The sequence below is a fragment of the Vombatus ursinus genome, unplaced genomic scaffold (assembly GCF_900497805.2).
Source record: "Vombatus ursinus unplaced genomic scaffold, bare-nosed wombat genome assembly UNPS02005236.1, whole genome shotgun sequence".
In the NCBI taxonomy this organism is placed as follows: domain Eukaryota; kingdom Metazoa; phylum Chordata; class Mammalia; order Diprotodontia; family Vombatidae; genus Vombatus; species Vombatus ursinus.
In genome coordinates, this window is record NW_020945014.1 from 7,766,136 (window position 1) to 7,786,396 (window position 20,261).

General features: G+C 39.7%; 1 protein-coding gene across 1 annotated transcript in view; it reads left to right on the forward strand.

The window, feature by feature from the left end:
• Positions 1-20,261, forward strand: part of COL22A1 (collagen type XXII alpha 1 chain) — a 523,255-nt gene that overhangs the window by 370,786 nt on the left and 132,208 nt on the right. Inside the window, exons 32-35 of the mRNA XM_027845270.1 lie at positions 9,792-9,845; positions 12,116-12,169; positions 15,720-15,773; positions 20,205-20,258. Coding sequence (XP_027701071.1) covers positions 9,792-9,845; positions 12,116-12,169; positions 15,720-15,773; positions 20,205-20,258 — 216 coding nt within the window. The remainder of the gene's footprint in view (positions 1-9,791; positions 9,846-12,115; positions 12,170-15,719; positions 15,774-20,204; positions 20,259-20,261) is intronic.

A 20,261-nucleotide genomic window follows, 5' to 3' on the forward strand; every position in this document is an offset into this window, starting at 1 on the left:
TAGAATGGTTAGTAAACCTATAAAAGAAAAGGAAGCTGCGATCACAAGATACCAACACATGGCTTCAAGAGCAAGTCATGCCGAGCAAACTTCATTTTATTTTTTGACAAAGTTTATAAACTGGAAGTTAAGGGGAATGCTGTAGGTATAGCTTACCTATTTAATAATAGCATTTACTTTAACATCTTTTGGTGTAAAAAAGAGGGAGAGAATTGGTCTAGAAAAAGTAAAGTTTAGATAGATAGATAGATTTTTGTTGTTTAATCATTTTTCAGTCATGTCTGACTCTGTGACCCCATTTGGCATTTTCTTGGCAAAGATACTGGAGTAGTTTGTCATTTCTTTCTCCAGCTCATTTTCCAGATGAAGAAACTGAGGCAAACAGGGTTAAGTGACTTGCCTGAGGTCACAAAGCTAATAAGTGACTGAAGCCAGATTTAAACTCAGGAAGATGAGATTCATCATTCCAAACCCAGTGCTCTATCTGCTTCACCTCCTAGCTGCCCAGATAGATAGATAGATAGATAGATAGATAGATAGATAGATAGATAAAGAAATCCAACTAGAGTACACATTATAAGTTGCATTCAACGCTTAATTTAAAACTTCCAACAAGGGGGAGTAGACCTCCTCCCAAGGCAATCAAGAAAATTCTTAGATAGTACTTTTTTTGTGTGAGGTGATTGGGGTTAAATGACTTACCCAAGGTCACACAGCTAGTAAATATCAAGTCTCTGAGGCCGGATTTCAACTCAGGTCCTCCTGACTGCAAGGCTGGAGCTTTATCCACTGTGCCATCTAGCTGCCCCTGATAGTGCTTTTAATAATAGCATTTATTATGGTGGTATGGTAACATCAATAGTAACATAAATAGTAGCATTTATCATTTGTCTGGTATGTTACTATGTACCAGACAATATGGGAGGCATTGGAGATACAAACACAAAAATTTACTGTACATGCCCTCAAAGAGCTTACATTCTATTAGGGTAAACAGCAAGTGCTTAAACATGCAAATACAAAATAAATGCAAGGAAAGTTTTTGCAACTTCCTCAGAGGGCAGACCTAGAAGCAATAGGTAGAAATCACAAAAGGACAAATTTAGACTTTATTTAGGAGAAAACTGCCTAAGAATTAGGAATATCTAATGGTGGAGTTAGTTAAGTCAGTGTGTCGTGGGTTCCCCATGGCTAGAGATATTCAGGCAAAGATTAGACTTGTTAGTTCATTTTGTTCCAAGCTAGGTAGCCTCTGATTTCAATTTGGATACTGTGTGATCATTCCTCATCTGTTCAATGAGGTGGTTAAACTAAACCGTATCTAATGCCCCTCTCAATTCTAAGATATTATGATTCTATGAAACATTTCAGGAGGCCAGATTTTGTACCATAGGGGAAATAACATCAAAATGGGTCATCAAAGGCTTGATTTCTAGTTCTAACTTGGCTTTGTGATCTTGGGCAAATGACTTAACGTCTCTGAAGGAAGTAAATAACCTCTAACATTCTTTCCAGGTCAGACTTTTTATATTGTTTTAACATTCTGAGGTCTAAGGCCTCTCCTTTTGTTCTTTGCTGAAAAAAAAAAAGAACAAGAAATCATTGTGATGTAGTGGAAAGTATGGGAGATTTGTGTCAGAAGAGCCCGAGTTCAAATCCTATTTATGACAACTATTAAATGTAAGAAAGGCAAGTTATCTACCCCACTCCACCCCTCCCCAGCTTCAGTTTCCCTGTCAGTTAAGTGGGGATAATAATACCTGTAATATATATTTCAGAAGGTTGTTATGAGGCTCAGATAATAATGCATGTAAAGTGATTTGTAAACCTTAATGTATGATTTAAATAATAACTATTATTAACATTAAAATTTTAAGTGCCCTTTTATCTCTAACAACTTATAAATGAGGAATCATTTATTACCCACTGACTCTGTTCCAAGTATGGTACTGAATGTTGGAGTTATAAATAAGAAAGCAACATTGCCCCAGCCCCTCAAGGAGCTTTCTTCTAATGCGCGTAAATGTAGCCTTGATTGATGGTGTTTAAAACAAACATCATGTATTCGTGTGTACTGTGAGTATCATTAGAAATGATATGAGAAATGCCCTGAAAGGTCAAGAATGTCATGGTGCTGCATTTTTCAGATTGACCTTGGTATAGAGGTCAAGCCCATTAGTGAGGAACCCTGGTGGATCCCATCACATCTGACACTTAATTTGGTTGGCTTCATTCTTTGTCAGAATGGAATGGGCTTTTTCCTGGCCAAATGATGGGCTTTGCCTCTGCCTGTGCATTAAAATCTCTTTGCAAATAAAGAAAGAAAAAGGAGTGCCTATAAAAAAGATTCATTGCAATATTCCGAGCCGCGCTCCCTGGGGCAGCCTCGGTTGCCCAAGCAACATGTGTTTGTATTTATGGTTTTCTAAAGTGTTACTCTGTTTGACTTCATTAATGCTGTTCTTCAGTGTGCACTTCCTGAGTCCCTGTGGATCAAGAGGAGGTGGGGAACGCTGAAGGATTTACAGGGATTTTAAAGTCTCTAGCATAATTAAGAAAAGTCATAATCATGGAGGAGTCAAGAATAGCTCTGCTCCAGGCTCCAGTCTTTGCAAATCACTGCTGTGGTGCAGGCACATACCACAAGATGGCAATAGTAGCTGCTGGTTTTCATGGGCTCCTGGTCTCCCCCTAAAGATAGGGTAAGAGGAAGATAAAATGAGCAAATAGAACGGGCTGCTCCAGAAATGGAATTAGCCTCAGAGAGTATTGAGTCCAATTAGCAACTCAGATTTGTTAGACACCTTTGTAAGTCTCTGAGCCTCAGTTTTCTGATCTTCTCTACAATGATAGACTTCCGATGACCTGTAAGGTCCCTGGAAGCTCTGGACATCCATAGTTGTATTTAACATTTGGAGGCTGTCCAAATGCTTTCTTCACAGCAGCCTTGAGGAACAGGGAGTGCAAGGGTCAGTATCACATTTTATAGAGTAGGAAATGAGACTCAGAGAAATGAAGTTAGGTACCCATGGCTATCCAACTAGTCATAGTAATTCACTTTCCTGCTGCTCTTTAAGGTATGCAAAATACTTTCCCCATAAAACCCTGTGAGGTAGGCAATTCAAGGGCAAGAATTATTATCTCCAGTTGAGATGTGAGGAAATGGAAACATGAGAGATTAAGTAATTTGCCTGTAGTCACAGAATAACCCTGGAAGTTGAGAGTTAGAGAGAACCTTAGCAGCTATATATAGTCTAACACATACTAGACAGGAATACCGTCTATTACTAGACAGTAATATACCTGATTAGTGGCTGAACAGGCCTCTTTTCAAACCTCCACCCTCCAAGCTGGGGGAACCCACCACCCCTTGAGGTAGGTGATTCTATCTTTGGTCAGTGCTAGTTGTTAGGGAAAAATTTTTGTTGTTGTTTTTCCCCTGACATCAAACTTAAATATGCTGCTGAGCCTTCTACCTTTTGCTACTGATTGTTCCCCCTAGAACCAAAAATTCTTAATTCCATATGACAGCCCTTCAAATTCTTGAATACTATTATCATGCTGTCTCCTCAATCTTCTCTTTTCCAGGATAAACATCTCTTATTCCTTCAAATGATACTCCTCATACAGTATGTTTTCCAGTCCCCTCGCCATTATGGTAGACTCCTCTAATGAATCATTCCACTACCATCCTCAAGCAAGAGTTACCTAATCTCTCCCTCCGGACTTAACCATCTTCCTCAGTTCCAGCCTACCTGTCTCGTGACACTACCATTACATGCTAATGTTTCATTTCACTGCTATGCATGTGTTCTAGCTCAATCATGTCATTACAAAAATGTGATCCCCAGGGCTAGACCAGATACTTCAGATAGACCGTGGCTAGTACACAGATCCGTCAAGACCACCACCTTCTTCCTTCTAGACTCTACTTCTATTATCACAGCCTAAGATCACATTAGCTTTTATGGCTTCCCAGTCACACTATTGATTCATACTGAGCCTAAAGCCAATAGAAACCCCAAGTCATTTGCAGAGTATGAGATGAATCATTCACATTGGCAAGAAAGATCAGAGGAAGAGAAGAATTAGCCAGGAATCTGTGGATGAACTATTAAGAAGAGCTTTGTAACCAGAAGGATAGAGAAGGCCAGGTCTTGTTCATCTCCATATCCCTCCCAAAAAAGTAGCCTAAAGTATTTCACAAATAAATAGTATTCTCTGATCGGTCTACTTACCCTATTGCATTGGTTATGGACAGGGTAAACTAGGAAAAACTGGACAGAGAAGCTGTGTGTGCCTTTGGGAATGATGTACAAAGGTGTTAAATGCCAATGTTTGATTGGCAATGGTTGATATGGTGTTTGCTGCCTGACAACTCCAGGAGAAATGCCAAGAGCAGAACAGAGGTGTGAATACAATGTTTTTAGATCTGACTGAGGCCTTTGATACTGTCAGTCGTGAGGGCTTATGGAACATTATGTCAAAATTTGGTTGCCTGGAGAAATTTATCAGCATTGTATATCAGTTTCATGGCTGTATGCTTGCCTGGGTTCTGGATAATGGGCAATGTTCTCATGCTTTCCCAGTCACCAAAGGAGTGAAAGAAGGATGTGTTCTTGCTTCCATGCTTTTTAGCATGATGTTTTTAGCCATGTTGTTAAATGTTTTCAATGAGGATGAACATGGCATCACGGTTAGCTACCACACTGATGGTAAATTCTTCAACTTGAAAAGACTACAAGCCAAGACCAAAGTGGAGGGAGTGTTAGTGCATGATTTTCTGTTTGCAGATGATTGTGCGCTCAGTGCAGTCTCTGAAGCTGAGAAACAACAAAGTATGAATCGATTCTCTGCTACTTGTGCTAATTTTGGCCTAACAATTAACACCAAGAAAACACAAGTGCTCCATCATCCTCCACCGTGCCATCCATATGTGGAACCATCGGTTACAGCAAATGGAGAAGTTTTGAATGCTATGGATAAGTTTGCTTACTTTGGTAGTGTACTTTCCAGGGATGTACACATTGATAGTGATGTTGACTCATGCATTGCCAAAGCTAGCTCAGTGTTTGAGAGGCTCCAAAGGAAATTATGGGAGAGAAGAGGTATTACACTGATTACCAAGCTGAAGGTCTACAGAGCCATTGTCCTGACCTCATTGTTGTATGCCTGTGAAACTTGGACAGTATACCAGCACCATGCCAGGAAATTGAATTGCTTCCATTTGAATTGTCTTAGGAAGATTCTGAAGATCACCCGGCAGAATAAGATACAGACACTGAGGTCCTTTCTCAAACTAAACTGCCAAGCATTCAAACTCTGCTTCATAGAGTGAAGCTCTGATGGGCTGACCACGCTGTTTGAATGCCAAACATACACTTGCCAAAAAGACTATTTTATGGACAACTCACACAGGGCATGGTGGTCAGAAGAAGCAATACAAAGACACTCTCAGGGTCTCTCTTAAGAACTTTGGAATTGATTGTGTGATGTGGGAGACGCTGGCACAGGACCTCCCAGCATAGCGTGCCCTCATCAGAGAAGGTGCTGTGCTCTATGAACAAAGCAGAATTGAGGTAGCTCAAGAGAAATGTGGGATACGCCAACTTAGAGAGCCCACCCCAAATATTGACACGGACTATTTGTGCCCGACCTGCGATAGAGCATTCCAAGCTCGATTTGGTCTTATCAGCCACAGTCGGACACACTGAAATTTGACTCTGGCATGATGATGTCATTTTGGTCCTCTTCAGAAGCAAAAGACAACAACAAAAAGTAATAAAGGTGTTAGAGATCCTTGAAGGCAGGGACAGCTTCATTTTTGTCTCTGCTTCCCAAGTGCTTGGTATAGTGATGGCGCAGAGTAGGTGCTTAGCAGATGCTTGTTGAACACATTTGAGTTTGAAATGTCTTTTCATTTCCGCTGACTCATTCCCTTGGTGGGCCCCACAACAAGTGTCAAAAAACCGTACCAACTTTTTACATGACAAAGCGTTTGAGTTACTCTGGCTTTGAGGATAAGGGGTCCAGGTAACAGGAGACATGTTCTGAGTCAAGGAAAACAAAGAGATAAACACAGCCTTGTGAGGGAAAAAAAAGTCATCATAACAGGGAAAACAAGACAGAAGTGTTTCTGAGTTGAGTCAAGGTACATAGAGCTGGCTCCTGGGAGAAGGTGTGGGTAGGGTGTGGGTGTTAGAGGTTGGAGCAGATTAGCTGGGTCAGATTGCTCTTGCACCCCATGTGACCCCGCTTCTGTTTGTGTAGGTGTGATTGCAGGGTTGTGAGCATTGCTGAGCCATAGTCAGTGCAGACCCCTGCCTCTCTGAGGCCAAGGGGAGAGGAGGCACGGAACAGTGTAACAGTGGTTACAGCGGCAAATAGCAAACATTTATTTCTGCTCGGCCAAAGTAAGACTATAGAGAGAAAGCAGGCATATGGGTAATGAAGTTGTCCTTGATGAATTCAAGTCTTCTGGCTCAGATGAATTCCATCCTTCATTACTGAAAGAGCTGGCAGATGGGATTGCTGAGCCACTGGCAGTGATATTGGAAAGATAATGGAAATCAGGAGAGTTACCACAAAATGGGATAAGGGCAAATGTCCTGATATAGAATAGAGTCTTCAAATCATAAGCTAGGGACAGCAATTCACAGAAGATTTTAAAAAAAGGAGATAGTTGCCTAGCATATAAAAAGGCAGCTGTGATTACAAAGAACCAGCAGCTTCATAAAGAACAGGTAGGGTCAGCCTAGCCTCATTTACATTTTTGACTGGATAATTAAATTAGTAGATGAATGAAATCCTGTGGATGTATTTCATCTAGATTTTTAGCAAGATACTTGATCAAATATTCTGTTGTTATGGAGAAGATGGATAGATGGATAAAGAGATGAAAATATAATTCAGAACTTCTGGGGCTGGCAGAATACAAGAGTAGTTGCTAATTGGTCATTGTCGATATGGAACACAGTCTCCAGTAGAGAGCTCCAGGGAACTGGGCTTGGCCCTGTTCTGCTTACCATATTTATTAGTGACTTGAATAAAACAATAGATAGCATAAACATTAAATTTGCGGGTGAGATAGATGAGACAAAGCTGGGAAGAATACCTAAGATATTAAATGATAGAGTCAGGGTACAAAAGGATCATGACTGGCTAGAGCACTTGGCTCAATTCAATAAGATAAAATTCAATGGGATAAATATAAATTCTTTCATTTGGGCAAAAAAAAAAAACCAATAGTATCAACTTCACCTGGACAAGATGGGGAAAGCACGGTTGGGCAGCAGTTCTGAAAAAAGATCTGGGGTTTTTAGTGAAACGTTCATGCAAGTTAGCCATATGATATGACGATCAAAAACATACTGTGATCTTGGACTGCGTTAAGAGGGGATAGGTTCTGGTATAGAGAAGTGATAGACCCATTGTAATCAGCCCTTGTCAGACTTCATCTGGAGTACTGTGTTTCGTTCTGGGTGCTACAGTTTAATAAAGACATTGATAAACTGGAGAGTAGCCAGAGGAGCACAACCAAGATGGTGAATAGTTTGGGGTTCTTGTCGTAAGAATCAATTCAAGAGGGGCCTCTAGGTGGCGTAGTAGATAGAACCCTGGCCCTGGAGTCAGGAGACCTGAGTTACAATCCAACCTCATACATTTACTAGCTGTGTGACCTTGGGCAAGTCACTTAACCCCAATTGCCTAAAATAATAATAATAGTCAATTCAAGATACTGGGTATGTTTAGACTGAGGAGAAGGCACATGGGGGACATGATAGCTATTTTGAATTATATGACAGTGTTCTTTGGAAGGATTAGACCTCCTCTATTTGGTCTTAGAGGGCAGAACCAGAAGCAAAAGGTTAGAAGTTGCCAAGAAGTAAATTTAGGCTTGTTTAAAACAAATAAACAAAACAACCCTCCCCCCAAAAAAAACAACTATCTAACAATGACAGCTGCCCCTAGAGTGGAATGGGCCACCTTCCCCTTCCTGGAGGTCTTTAAGACCACTTGTGTATGGTAGAGCAGAGACTCCTTTCGGGCATGTGTTGGATAGATGGCTGCTGAAATCCCTTAACAGTTCTCAAACTCCTGATTCTATGATTCTGAGTCCACTGAGACTCAGACACTTTGAAGAACTCTAAGTCCTGGCCACAGTCTCATCATTGTTGCTGGCTTAGCACTCTGACTGTATTTCACTCAGAGCCAATGGTTTTATCTTTGTGGGCATTCTCTCCACTGACACAGATGAGATTTGTCAAAGTATCTGGTGGAGCTCTCCACCTGGATGTCCTACCAGTACCTCAAACTCAGGCTTTCCCTCCTCATCAACACCCCCATTAAAATCCTTCTCCTTTCCCCAACTCCTTCCTTTCCCCTGAGGGCATCAATATTCCTATGATCTACAGACTGGACTAACAGAGCAGTCTCCTAACTTTCCTTCTTGCTTTTATTCTCTCTCCTTTCCAAGGTGTCATGTACCTGATGTCTAAATAAGTGCCAATAGTGGTACTTTTGTATTAAAAAAAAATCAGTGGCTCCCAATTACCTACCAGATAATTTAAAACTTATCAATCCTGCCATACAAGGTCGTGTCTCATACCTTTCCCTTTCAATACTTACATATGGCTAAACTGAACTTCCGTTCATCACCCGCCTCCTTGTTCTATTCTCTGTGTTCACTTTGTGAACACTTTCCCTTCTTGCAAAACTCTTTCCTCTCACCCCTTTTTGACTTTTTAATTGACCCCTTCTTTCAAGCCTCTTTGTGAGTACCACCTCCTCCAAGGAGCCTTCTCGTGATAGCTCTCTTCTCTGACCTTGTGAAAGTCATGTCCTCATTTTAAAATTCTTCACAGAACTTTGTCTCTATCTCTCCTTTGTAGTTATCTAGAACATCTAGGTGCTGTAGTAGATAGAGCAGGAAGCCTGGAGTCAAGAGGACCTGAGTTAAAATTTGACCTCAGATACTTGCTAATTAATAATTTATAAATTAGACGTAATTTATACAAGTCATTTAACCTCTGTCTCAGTTTCCTCAACTGTAAAATAGGGATAATAATAGAATCTACCTCTCAGGGTTTTTGTAAGACTCGAATGAGATACTATTTGTAAAGTTCTTATAACACTGCCTGATATATAGTAGGCACTTAATAAATGCTTGTTCCTATCACCACCTTTATTTATTTATCTCACCTTCCCTTGTATAATCTTACTTTGTACACATGTCTTTATCTCCATTAGGCTGCTAGGTTCTAATGAGTAGTGTCTGTGTTTAAGCAATCCCTATATCTCAAGAATGGGCACTAAAAGCTTTCACATAGCAGGGGTATAATAAATGTCTGTTATCCCTAATTTTTCACTTTAGTTCCATTTACTTCCATGCTATCCTGATGCAATGGAAAGAGTGTGGGATTTGAAGTTGGAATGCTGAATTCAAGTGTCACCCCTGCCACATATTACTTGTGTGACGTAGGACAAGTCACTTAATTTCTTTTTCATCTAAAATGAAATTTTAAAAAATTAGAAAGTTTCACCTAATGACTGTTCCCCCCAGCTCTAAGACCTATGATCTTACGATTTTAGAGGAAAAGTGGTAATCAACTCCTCACCTATGTGTAACATACTTTAGTTTCAAGAGCATTTTCACTCAATTAGATAATCTTTATGGTCCCTTCTATCTGTAAACCTCAATGAGTCCCTGAAACTAAGGATCATGCACCTTTAATGTTTTGTGTGTTATGGCACTATCACTGATGACCTCTCTTTTGATTGTCTCTTGCCAGGGGGAAGCTGGACAGAAAGGAGAAAAAGGAGATCCAGGCATCAATGGGGAACCTGTGAGTATTATAGTGCCTTTTAGTGCATTTGTCAAATGGAGACATGCTAGTTACCAGCTGTCACATTATTGAGGTCTATCCATGCTGAAGGGTCACACCTACTATAGGCACGTATTTGGACTGACAATGCAATTCACTCAAGGCTGTGCACATTTACCAGGGACTTCAGGGCTGTTATAGCACAGGAGTGCCTATGCTGGTTGAGTAGTTGAATTAAATGAGATTGCTTCCATCAATGGAATTGATGGATTATTTTTTGCCAGACCTTGCTGCGCTACCTGCCTACTTTGTCATGGTAATGTGAACAGAGGTGAGAAATGGGTGATGGGATGTTTATATGAGCATTTAGGGTTGTTTCATTTTTATGAGCTGTGGTTTGTTTGAGTAAGAGATGTATGCCTCTAGTCACCTGTGTCAGGGCCCTGAAACCTCTGTCATAGGTGTACCTGAGGAAACAGAAAAGAACAGAAGTATTCTCAAGGATGCTACTGCTGATGATCCTGGCATCCAGGAGAATCACTGCCCAACCATTTGGTGTACTAGAAGCCCAAGATCTCAGGCAACCCAAAGTAAAAGCCTTGTGTCCAAGACTTTCCTAGTAACAGAAAAAACTCAGGAGAGCCCAGACATGCAGAGAAAACTAGTCTCCTCAGAGCCATTCTGTGCTTCCACAAGGAGATCTCTCCTGGTTCTCAAACTTTCCCTACTTCTCATGCACACAACTCTGTCTTAATAGTATAAAGGGACAGCGTGAATACCATCCCAGAAGCCTAGACTCTTCCTGATTTTATCTTCTATCCACAATCAAAATAGAATGCAAATGATACTTTTATGAGAACTATTGCTGGCAGTCACTTCTCGCTGTCCTGTGTCCCTGATTGTGGGTTAACAGTATTACGTCTGCAGCGGTTTGAAGGCCCCCAAAGTTGAGAATAGGATATTATGATTTGGGTGGAAAAGGAATTTTCTCAGTACCTATTACCTCAAAAGTCACTAGTTCCCTAGATGGTGGAATCAGTGGGGAATCTCAATCACATAGTTGTCTTATAGGGACCAAGATCAGTCATTCAAAGATCATTGAAATGGTAAGATTTTTTTTTCATTTTTCCTATAAACTGAAATTTCAATTTAAGTCAGTAGTAGATCCTGGCTGCAAAAAGGAAAAAAAAATGCTAAAGTGATTTTAGATTGCATAAAGCATAATTAACATAAGCAAAGTGATGTTCCTACTCTACTCTATCATAGGCAGATAGCTTCCTAAGTACTAGATAAAGACATAGATATAATGTTCGGAGGTAAAAATGGCCTAAACAGTCATTTAATTCAGTTTATTTTCTCTTCAATATCTCTGACAAGTGGTTATCTACTTTCTACTTGAATACCTTCAGTGATGGGTAATCACTGCCTCCTGAGGCACCCTGTACAATTTTTGAGCAATTCTAGTTATTCAGGACTTTCAAATTAAATTAAGATGAAATTTGGTCTCCTATGACTTCTAGAGAGGGTCGCTGGGTGATACAGTGGTAGAATGCTGGGTCTGGAGTCAGGAAGACCTTAGTTCAAATCTGACCTCAGACACTCACTAGGTGAGCGACCTAGTAAGAGTAAAGTGATCTTGGCCAACTCACTTAGCCCGTGTCTGCCTTAGTTTCTTCAGCTGTGAAATGGGGATAAAAAAAGCATTCACCTCCCACTGTTGTGAAGATTAATGAGATAATATCTATAAGGCACATAGTATATGATTAATACTTGTTACCGTCTTTCTACCCACCAGTCCTGCTATTTCCCTATGGGGCCAAATAAAACAAGACTAACCCTTCTTCTGCTTGATTTTAAAAAAGAAATGGACAAATTGGAACATTTTGAGAGGAGGGTGAATAGAATTGGTTGAAGAAATTGGGGTTTTATAACAAAGAGAAAACTTAATGGGGACCGTGTCCCCATCTTTAAATCCGAAAAACTGTCATGGAAGAGGATTAGAATGCTTTTGCTTGACCATTGGCTGACAAACCTAGGTGGGATGAAATAAACAGGGAGTTGATTTCAGCTCAACCTACATTATAACCTCTCCATAATGAGAGCTGTCCTATAGTGAAATAGGTTGCCTCGTAATGTAGTGAGTTCTCCATCACTGGATGTTATCAAGCTGAGATTAGAGGACTATTTTCAGGAATGTTGTAGATAGGATTCCTACTTTTTGGTCCTAGAAGAACTTTGGGATTCTCTGATTCTTTGATAAGATGATTCTATGATCATTTAATTGATTTTAGGGACTCCGTGGTTTTCCAGGTGAAGTAGGACCAAAGGGACCTCCAGGACCCCCGGTAAGTGAAATCCTTTCTCTCTATCTTCGACTGGTCACAGCTTTCCAGTGGAAAGCAATTGCTCTCTTCTAGCTCTAGTCATAGTGTTAATTTGTATATCTGATATTTATGTATCTTATTAACAGACTCTGAGACACATCCCAAGTTTCTTGAGAAACTTGTCAAGCTCATAAGGTAGTTGAGGTATAGTCAAGGGTGTGCTGGAGCCAGCTTGAACCAGCTCTCAAGATCTTATTGTCAAATTTTCAGTGTTAGCATTTACATTTAGGAAATCAGCAAACACTATAGATCAGGGCTTGATTTGTTTTGATGATTGTCCAGACTTAAGAAAGTGATAGAGAAAATATTAATAATGCAGATAAAACTTAAAATGTTTCATGTGTACATTTTTTCCCTAAAGACCCAGTTGTTAATACCCTTCAGTATAGTAGAAAAAGCAGTGAGCTAGGGCCTAAGAGTCTGGTTTCCAATAGTACCTTGATACTAACCATATAAACTCAGTCTAATCATTTAACCCTTCTGGGCCTCAGTAAAATGAGGGGGGGCTGAATTAAAATTTTAAAATTTAATATTTCTTCCTAATTACATGTAAAAACAATTTTAGCATTCTTTTTTTTTTTCAGATTTTGAGTTCCAAATTCTCTTCCTCCTTTTCCTCCCCGCCATTGACATAGCTTATACATGCAAAACACATTAAAGCTAAATGATTTTTAAAGTTCCTTCTTGTTCTAAAATTCAGCGTTCTGTCACTAATACTGCTGTATGAACTTGAGCAAGTCTTTGGGCCTCAGTTTCCTCATTTGAAAAGGTTAGACTACATGGCCATAAAAGTTACTTTCAGTTTTACCATTTAATAATTCTATACTGCATTTCAGCTGTTTTTGAGACATCAAAGACACCTGAGTTCAGCTCAGATGCCAGCTTTGTGAACATGATCAAATGTCTCTTCACCTCTCAGTTTCCTCATCTGTAAAATGTCTGTAGTACTTACTCCACAGGGAGTTGTTGTGAGGTTCAAACAAATGTAAAGTGCTTTACATACCTTCAAATAAGATAGAAAATGTAAGTTATTCATATTATTATTGGGGATCTGTACTTTTAAAAATATTTTCATTTACCTTATGAATACTTAGAATCTATACAGTCAATTCTTCATGTCATGCTTCTTAGTGTGAGAACAATGAAATATCCAGTTTATGATTAACTTTCAAATGTCCCACCCCCACCCCTCTATCCTCCTACTCCCACTGATGTACTTTTCTAATTATGTATTGCATAAATTGGCATGAAAGTTAGCTTCCATTTTCTGAATTATGAGTGGGAAAGGTGACCCACATGTGTACTAGGTAACAGAATGGGATGAGAAATTTGCTGCAGACAGTTCACAGTAGATAGCCTACACATTTATAATTGAGAGTTGACCAAAATGCTCATTTAATTTCGTCAATGGGATTAGGTAGAATAGGACTGAAGGACATAAATGGATAAAATAGCACACTTTGTGGACTTAATAACTGTCATTAAGTATAACTCACTCAGCCTGCTTCTATAACCATTAAGCATAAACAATTAATATGCTTCACATGCTGATATTCACAGTCAGGTCTTCTGATTGGGGCTTAATTGACTGAGCACAAGGCAACAGTTTTAGCATTCTAAATTTTGCCCTGTATAATATTTCCAAAAGGAATTCCATTTAAAAAATTGTGGTCATACATACAGCCCAATTTGATGAATAATTCATATTCTCCTTGGGCAAGTGGAAGAGTCACCTGGAACATTTTCCCAGTGGAAACATTACTCCTAATCTCATCTCTGCTCTACATAGCTGTGTGTCCTCAAGCAAAGCAATAGACTATTAGAACTAGAGTATCTAAGAATATAAAATATTAGAATCAAAAGGGACATGAGAACGTTGAAATTGAAGAGACCTTTAGAACACAGAATTTTAGAAAATTAAAATCATAGGATTTGGGGCTGGAAGAGACCTTAGAAATGATATAGTCCTCCATGTTTTGGTCAGTCCTCCCTCTCAAAAGCAAAGATCAATTGTCTTGTTCAAAGTTACTCAGGTAGTAACAAAAGCAGGATTCTGTTCCATATTGTAGACTCTAAATCTGGAGCTCAACTCACTGTAACTTCTAGTTTGCCTAGGGGCTATTCTTTTGATAATTTGGAAACTATAAAGCATTTATGTGTAAATACAATTTGGGCTCTCATATGAAGGAGGATTCCCTTTAGATGAAATTTGTGTCAGATCCATTATACCTCATTTTTGAAGCCTTAGGTAAACTATTTGCTTTTATCTGGGTCTGAGTTTCATAATCATTTTAAAACTGGGACTAGATGGGATAAAATGATCCCTAAGGTGTTCTGTGTCCTACCATTCTTGTCTTAAAGTCTTTTTCAGTTTTGATAGTTTATATTTCAGGCAGGTTAGTGGTGCTGTGGATAAAACACTTTCCCTGGTTTCAGGAACACATGAATTTAAATTCTGCCTTAGACATTTACTAACTGTATGGCCCTGGGAAAGTCAGTTAACCTCTGTCTGCCTTAGTTTCCTCAACTGTAAAGTGGGGATGATAAATAAAAGCACCTACTTCGCAGGGTTGTTGTGAGGATCAAATGTGTGTGTGTGTGTGTGTGTGTGTGTGTGTGTGTGTGTGTATTTAGCACAGTATCAGGCACGTAGTATATTATTCCCTTCTCTTTCTCCTTAATGCCCCCATTCAAGTTTAATATTCTGGGGTTAATTATGGACCTTTAGATGAAATTTCATGATTCAAATCAAAACTCTGTAAGGACAGTATATAGAGTAAGAATTACTTATAAAAAATAGAGGTGATCAAACATGCAGCTATCCGAGGGTGTAGTGCTTCCATTTATTGATTAGATGGTTATGTTACAATCAGCTAAGAAGTAGAGTAAATGAAATGGCTGGCTTCTACTCACAAAACTGTATAATTAGTCTGTGAATTCATGAAGATGAATTTTATTTGACACATTGAGATAAGATGTATGCTTCTCAAGACAGAAACCAATTTTGCATCAGAACCTTTCATCATGCAATGAAAAGAACCCCAATCTCAGAGTCAAGAACCTAAGGTTCTAGACCAGATTCAATCAAGAACCAGCTGTATCATTTGGGTCAAGTCAGTTCCCCTACTCTTGGCTTCTTCATAATTGCAGAGGCATTGGATTGGGTAACCACAACAGGCTTTTTAAAATTGAATAATTTCAAAATTAATAATCAATAATTTAATGCTAACATTCCATACACTATTTCTTACATCCCTGACATGCTAACGTTCTGTGTTGTGTTCCATCAGTCTATGCTCTAATATCTTAAAGTACATGCTCTTAGAGCCCTTTCCAGTTCCAGCCTTTTATGAATCTGTTTTTCTCTGACGCTTTCCCCTCCCCCAACATGTAACTTTGGCTTTTCAGCACCTCATTTGAATTGATCAGAGCAGCCCCCTGCCTGGGACCCCAGATGTTGTGCTGAGTTCAGCAGTTTCTAATTTGCTTGTGCCCCTTTGTTTCCATCCAGGGTGCTCAAGGACCAGAAGGAGCCCAAGGGGGACCTGGAGCTGCTGGAAACACTGTGAGTAATTGCCTCTCTGATGTGTCTCCTTAACAGGGTGCACAGCTGCAGAGATGTGCCAGCAGCTGCATTGCAGATTTTGGTTCTTGGGCTAATTCTGTAGAGGAGAATTCGATCAGTAAACAAAGTCGAATATTGAACTGCTTAGGATTGAGCAGAAATCAAATGGGCAGTTGCCCTTAAGTTCTCAGACCAGTCATTCATTACAGACCAATCCATTCGTTACTTCATGTCAATATTTAAAGGAAGTGGCCAGGCAGCTTTGTTTTGTCACAGATTCACCATCACTCCCACTCTTCTTTCTGGTCTAGGCAGAGCATAGATCTGGCTGCTCCCTGCCTTAGCTGCCATATCATTTCTCATCCAAGTTTCTAAGCACGTTAGCAAACTGATGTTCTATCTTCACATCTTCACATTTCCAACCGAAAAAAGGCCAAGGTCTTCCACCTCATCTGGGGCCATCTCTGGTCGTCCTGTTGTGTATCTGGCCGATAGACGGCTCCAGAGGAGAAAGTGAGTCTAGTGATTTTACACAGTCCTCCCTCACTTAAATCCAGTTCACTTGCATGTCATGGCATCACCTCCATGATGTCAGGGTCCTCTTCAAAAATGAATGACAAACAATAATTTCTCATCCCAAAAGTAAAGATGCTCAATATCAGTCCAGGCTTTAAACCAACTCTCAGTCGGCCTCTTCCTTACACTTATGATTGGTTGAAAATGTAGTTTGTAAAAGTAGTATATAGGTATGCATCTATCTGCCACCTCAACCCAGCAGGTGCCAAGGAGTATTAATGCAACAAATCAGATGTCCAGAGATTTAAATAAATCTGAAATTCTTAGTAAACTAATTGCCATGGAAGAAGAGAAAGGACTGGAATTCTTTGATTTCAGAGTTTGTTTTCTTGGCTAGTAGACCCATCAAAACCACCACTGGAAGAGGTTTGACTGGACAACAGTTTCTATCTAAATGTTATTTGGAGTGTAAAGGTTCATTTCTGGATACCAGATATTTGGATACCACATAAATTGGAACATGTCCAGAAAGGAACAACTAGAATGGAGATGGACCTGAATGCTGTTATGGAAGTATTTGTCAGAAGAACTGAGGATGTTTATTCTGGGGGAGGGGAGAGGAGTAGGAGGGATATGAGGTCTGTGTTTAAACATTTGAAGAACAGTCATGTGAAGGAAGGAATGAATTTAGTCTGCTCATCCTGGAGGGCAGATCTAGAAACAGTGGGGAGAATTCATAGAGCCAGATATATGTTGGACATAGGACAGCAACAACAATAGCAACATTGCCCCCCCAAAAAAAACCCCTTTTTGAACAAATAGAACAATGCAAAAGTGGAAGAAGGAGCCTCCTTAGAAGACAGTAGATTTTTCTTCACTGGAGGTCTTCAAATTGAGGCTGGAGTCCTGTTTAAATACAGATTAGACCAGATAGCCCCTGAGATCTTTTGTGACTCAGAGATCATGTAATTCTTTGACCAGGCCCTTGCATCTTCTGCCATACTCAGTGGTAAGGATAAAGACAGAGTCACTGACTATCCTCCTGGGTCAGATTTGGGCTCACAGTATGTGAAGGGAGCAGCAGAAGATTGGTAAATAAGAGACTTGTCCATATAGGGAGGGTCAAAATATGCCATAGATAAATCAATATTTTCAGAAAAATGGGCAAATCCATTAGGCCAGCAAAGAGTCAGTTCCCAGCATGGCAATAAGTTCAAAAGAGTTGAAGAAAATCTTATTTTACTCACAAAATTAAAAGATGTTATTTTTTAAAGTTTTTATTTTTTTTCAATTGATAAGCCTTGATTTTTCTCTCTCAACCTCTCCCCCCCAAAAAAAATGAAAAAAAAGAAAGAAAGATGAGTGTTTTAACCAGTATTTATAAGCAAAACAAGTTCCCTCATTGTTCTCACCTCAAAAAGTATGCCTCATTTTAAATCTTGATAACAAAGCAGTACTGAGTTCAGGACCCTTTCTTCAGCTTCTGAATTCAGAATTAGTCCTTTAGGTCTGCCAACCAATTCTCACTCTGTCCTTCTACTTCTCTTCACCCCCACCTTCATGACAACTGCTAAGACAAGGGGAATGAGACAAGCTACTCTAGACTCACTTTTCGATTCCTTCCTCCCTTCCCATAGCAATCCTTTGGAAAGGATAACCCTCATCCATATCCCCTAGGACCTGGTAAATTGACTAATGCAAGACTGGTTTTCAAAGTCTTCCACTCTCACAGAGAAAAATAGAGCCCCACAAATTGACACTATGCTCCTAAGAAATGTGAAAGACCAGATCTATAAAACTCATGACCCAGGGCCCAACATTCTGGCCCCCTAAATTACAGGATTTCAAATTGTAAGATCACAAAAAAAAAATCTAGTTTAATCTTCTCATTTGACTGAGAGGAAAACTAGGGACCTTAACCAATGTCATACTAGCAGTAAATATCAGAATTAGGATCAGATCAGATCCTGTGACTAGAGTTACAGTGGTTTTTTGTTTTTGTTTGTTTGTTTGTTTTTTTAATGTACCATACTGCTATCCTAGGAAATACAGCAGACATTTACAGCACAGGATATGCTGTGTAGCGGAATTCCTTGTAAAAGGATAAAAATGTGATTCATTGCTCAGAGCATGATGTTGTAATGTCTTCTAGTAGACTGAGGTTGTCAGGGTCAGCAGCACATCCTTACCTCTGGTTGAGTGAGATGAACTTGAAACACACAAACATCTCCAAGCACCCCCTAGAGCAAACCAAGCTGGACATTGCTATTGCTTCCACTAGATGATATGACCTTGTAACCTTGCACAATGTACATCCTCTCACTGGGCCTTAGTGTTTTCATCTGTAAAATGAAGGAAGTTGGATAATATAATCTCTAAGGCCCCTTCCAACTCTGAATCCTTTGGTCTTGTGAAACTACTTCAGTGCTATTGAATTTTCTCAAGAACCTGGGTCCTACTTGGCTAAGTAGTAGATATTATTGGTCTGACTCTCTAAGGGTACCCTGGCCTCAGATTCCCTGCTCATCTCCCACATTCCTTGAATTGGTATCTAGAAGAGAAACATACCCAAACAAGCATACTGTACTGTCCTATATTCCTCAAAATTATTTCCAAATATACCACCCTTTTCTACCTAGCAAGGCATCCTTTGTGACAAAAATGTTTAAAGAAAGAAAAAAAAATTCAGCAAAACAAATTAACACATTAGCTACGCAGTACACTGTAGGTAATGTTTCTTAACCAGAGCTCCCTCCTTCAGGAATGAAGGGAGGGGCTAATCTTGGTCATCATAATTACTAATTGCTCAGTTTTATTTTATTTTTCTTTCTTTGTTGTCATTGTGTCTTTTGTTTTATGGGCTCTGCTTCCTTCATTCTACAGTAAAGAGCAGAGAGACACCTAAGGTAGACTGTTATATGCATTGTCAGATAAACTCAGTGTATTCGCTGTTTTTGCTTAATTATTTTTCTTTGTCACAAGGGAAAGTCCAATCTAGAGGGGAGTGAGAGTTCTCTGCCTCCTCCAAAAGTGACTGTGATATAAATGCAAAAGTCAATAAGACATGTGAAAGGAAGGAAGGAAGGAAGGAGGGAAGGGAGAAAGAAAGAAAGGAAAAGAAAGGAAGGAAGGAAGAAAGAAACATATGCATTGAAAGAAAAAAGAATTAAAGAAAGAAAGAAAGAAAAAAAGAAAGAAAAGGGAAGGAAAGAAGGAAGAAAGAAAGAAATGTATACATTGCCCTAGCCTTGGTAAATGTTTTTGATCATTGCATTCCTTGGTATCCTTTCCTTGTGTCTTTCTCCCTGACTCCTGTGATGCACATCTTGATCAGCCTTTGACTCATATTCTCAATAGTGCTACCAGCAGGAAGCCACTTGTTAGCAAGGCCAGGCCATCACTTAGAGTGGGGCAGGTTCTTTAGAACCGGCATAGGAGAGGTGTCTTGTGCTGGTTCTGATCCTACTGTACCAGCAGTAACAAACCAACAAAACTTCAGTCCTAAGGGACCTGACTGCTTCTGGGCACGAGTCCCTTATATGGCTACATGGAGACTGGCTCAAATTTGGTCACTCTCGATTGTTTTTACTGGCCTGATCCTTCCAGACTATCCGGGCTGATCTGTTCCTGTAAAGTGCCTGTGCCAAGTGTTTAAGGACGAAAGAGGTAGGGCTTTTGTGGTTGGCTTTATTGGATGTCTCTTAAAATCATCACAGTGATAACTAGTCTTAGAATTGGGGCCAATAGAGAGCAGGAACATGGGTTAGATATGGTGGAAATATATTTACTTGGCAGAGTGTGCTAGGAAAAAAAATGGACAATGTTATTCTGAGTAGAAAATTTCCCTAAAATTGAAATGTCAGTGCCAAAGATGAGTTAGTTGTATCTAAATCTCTTCTCTTTTTGTTTCACCAGGGAGCTCCTGGACCAGCAGGTCCCCCTGGTGCCCGGGGTCTCCCAGGAAATGTGGTA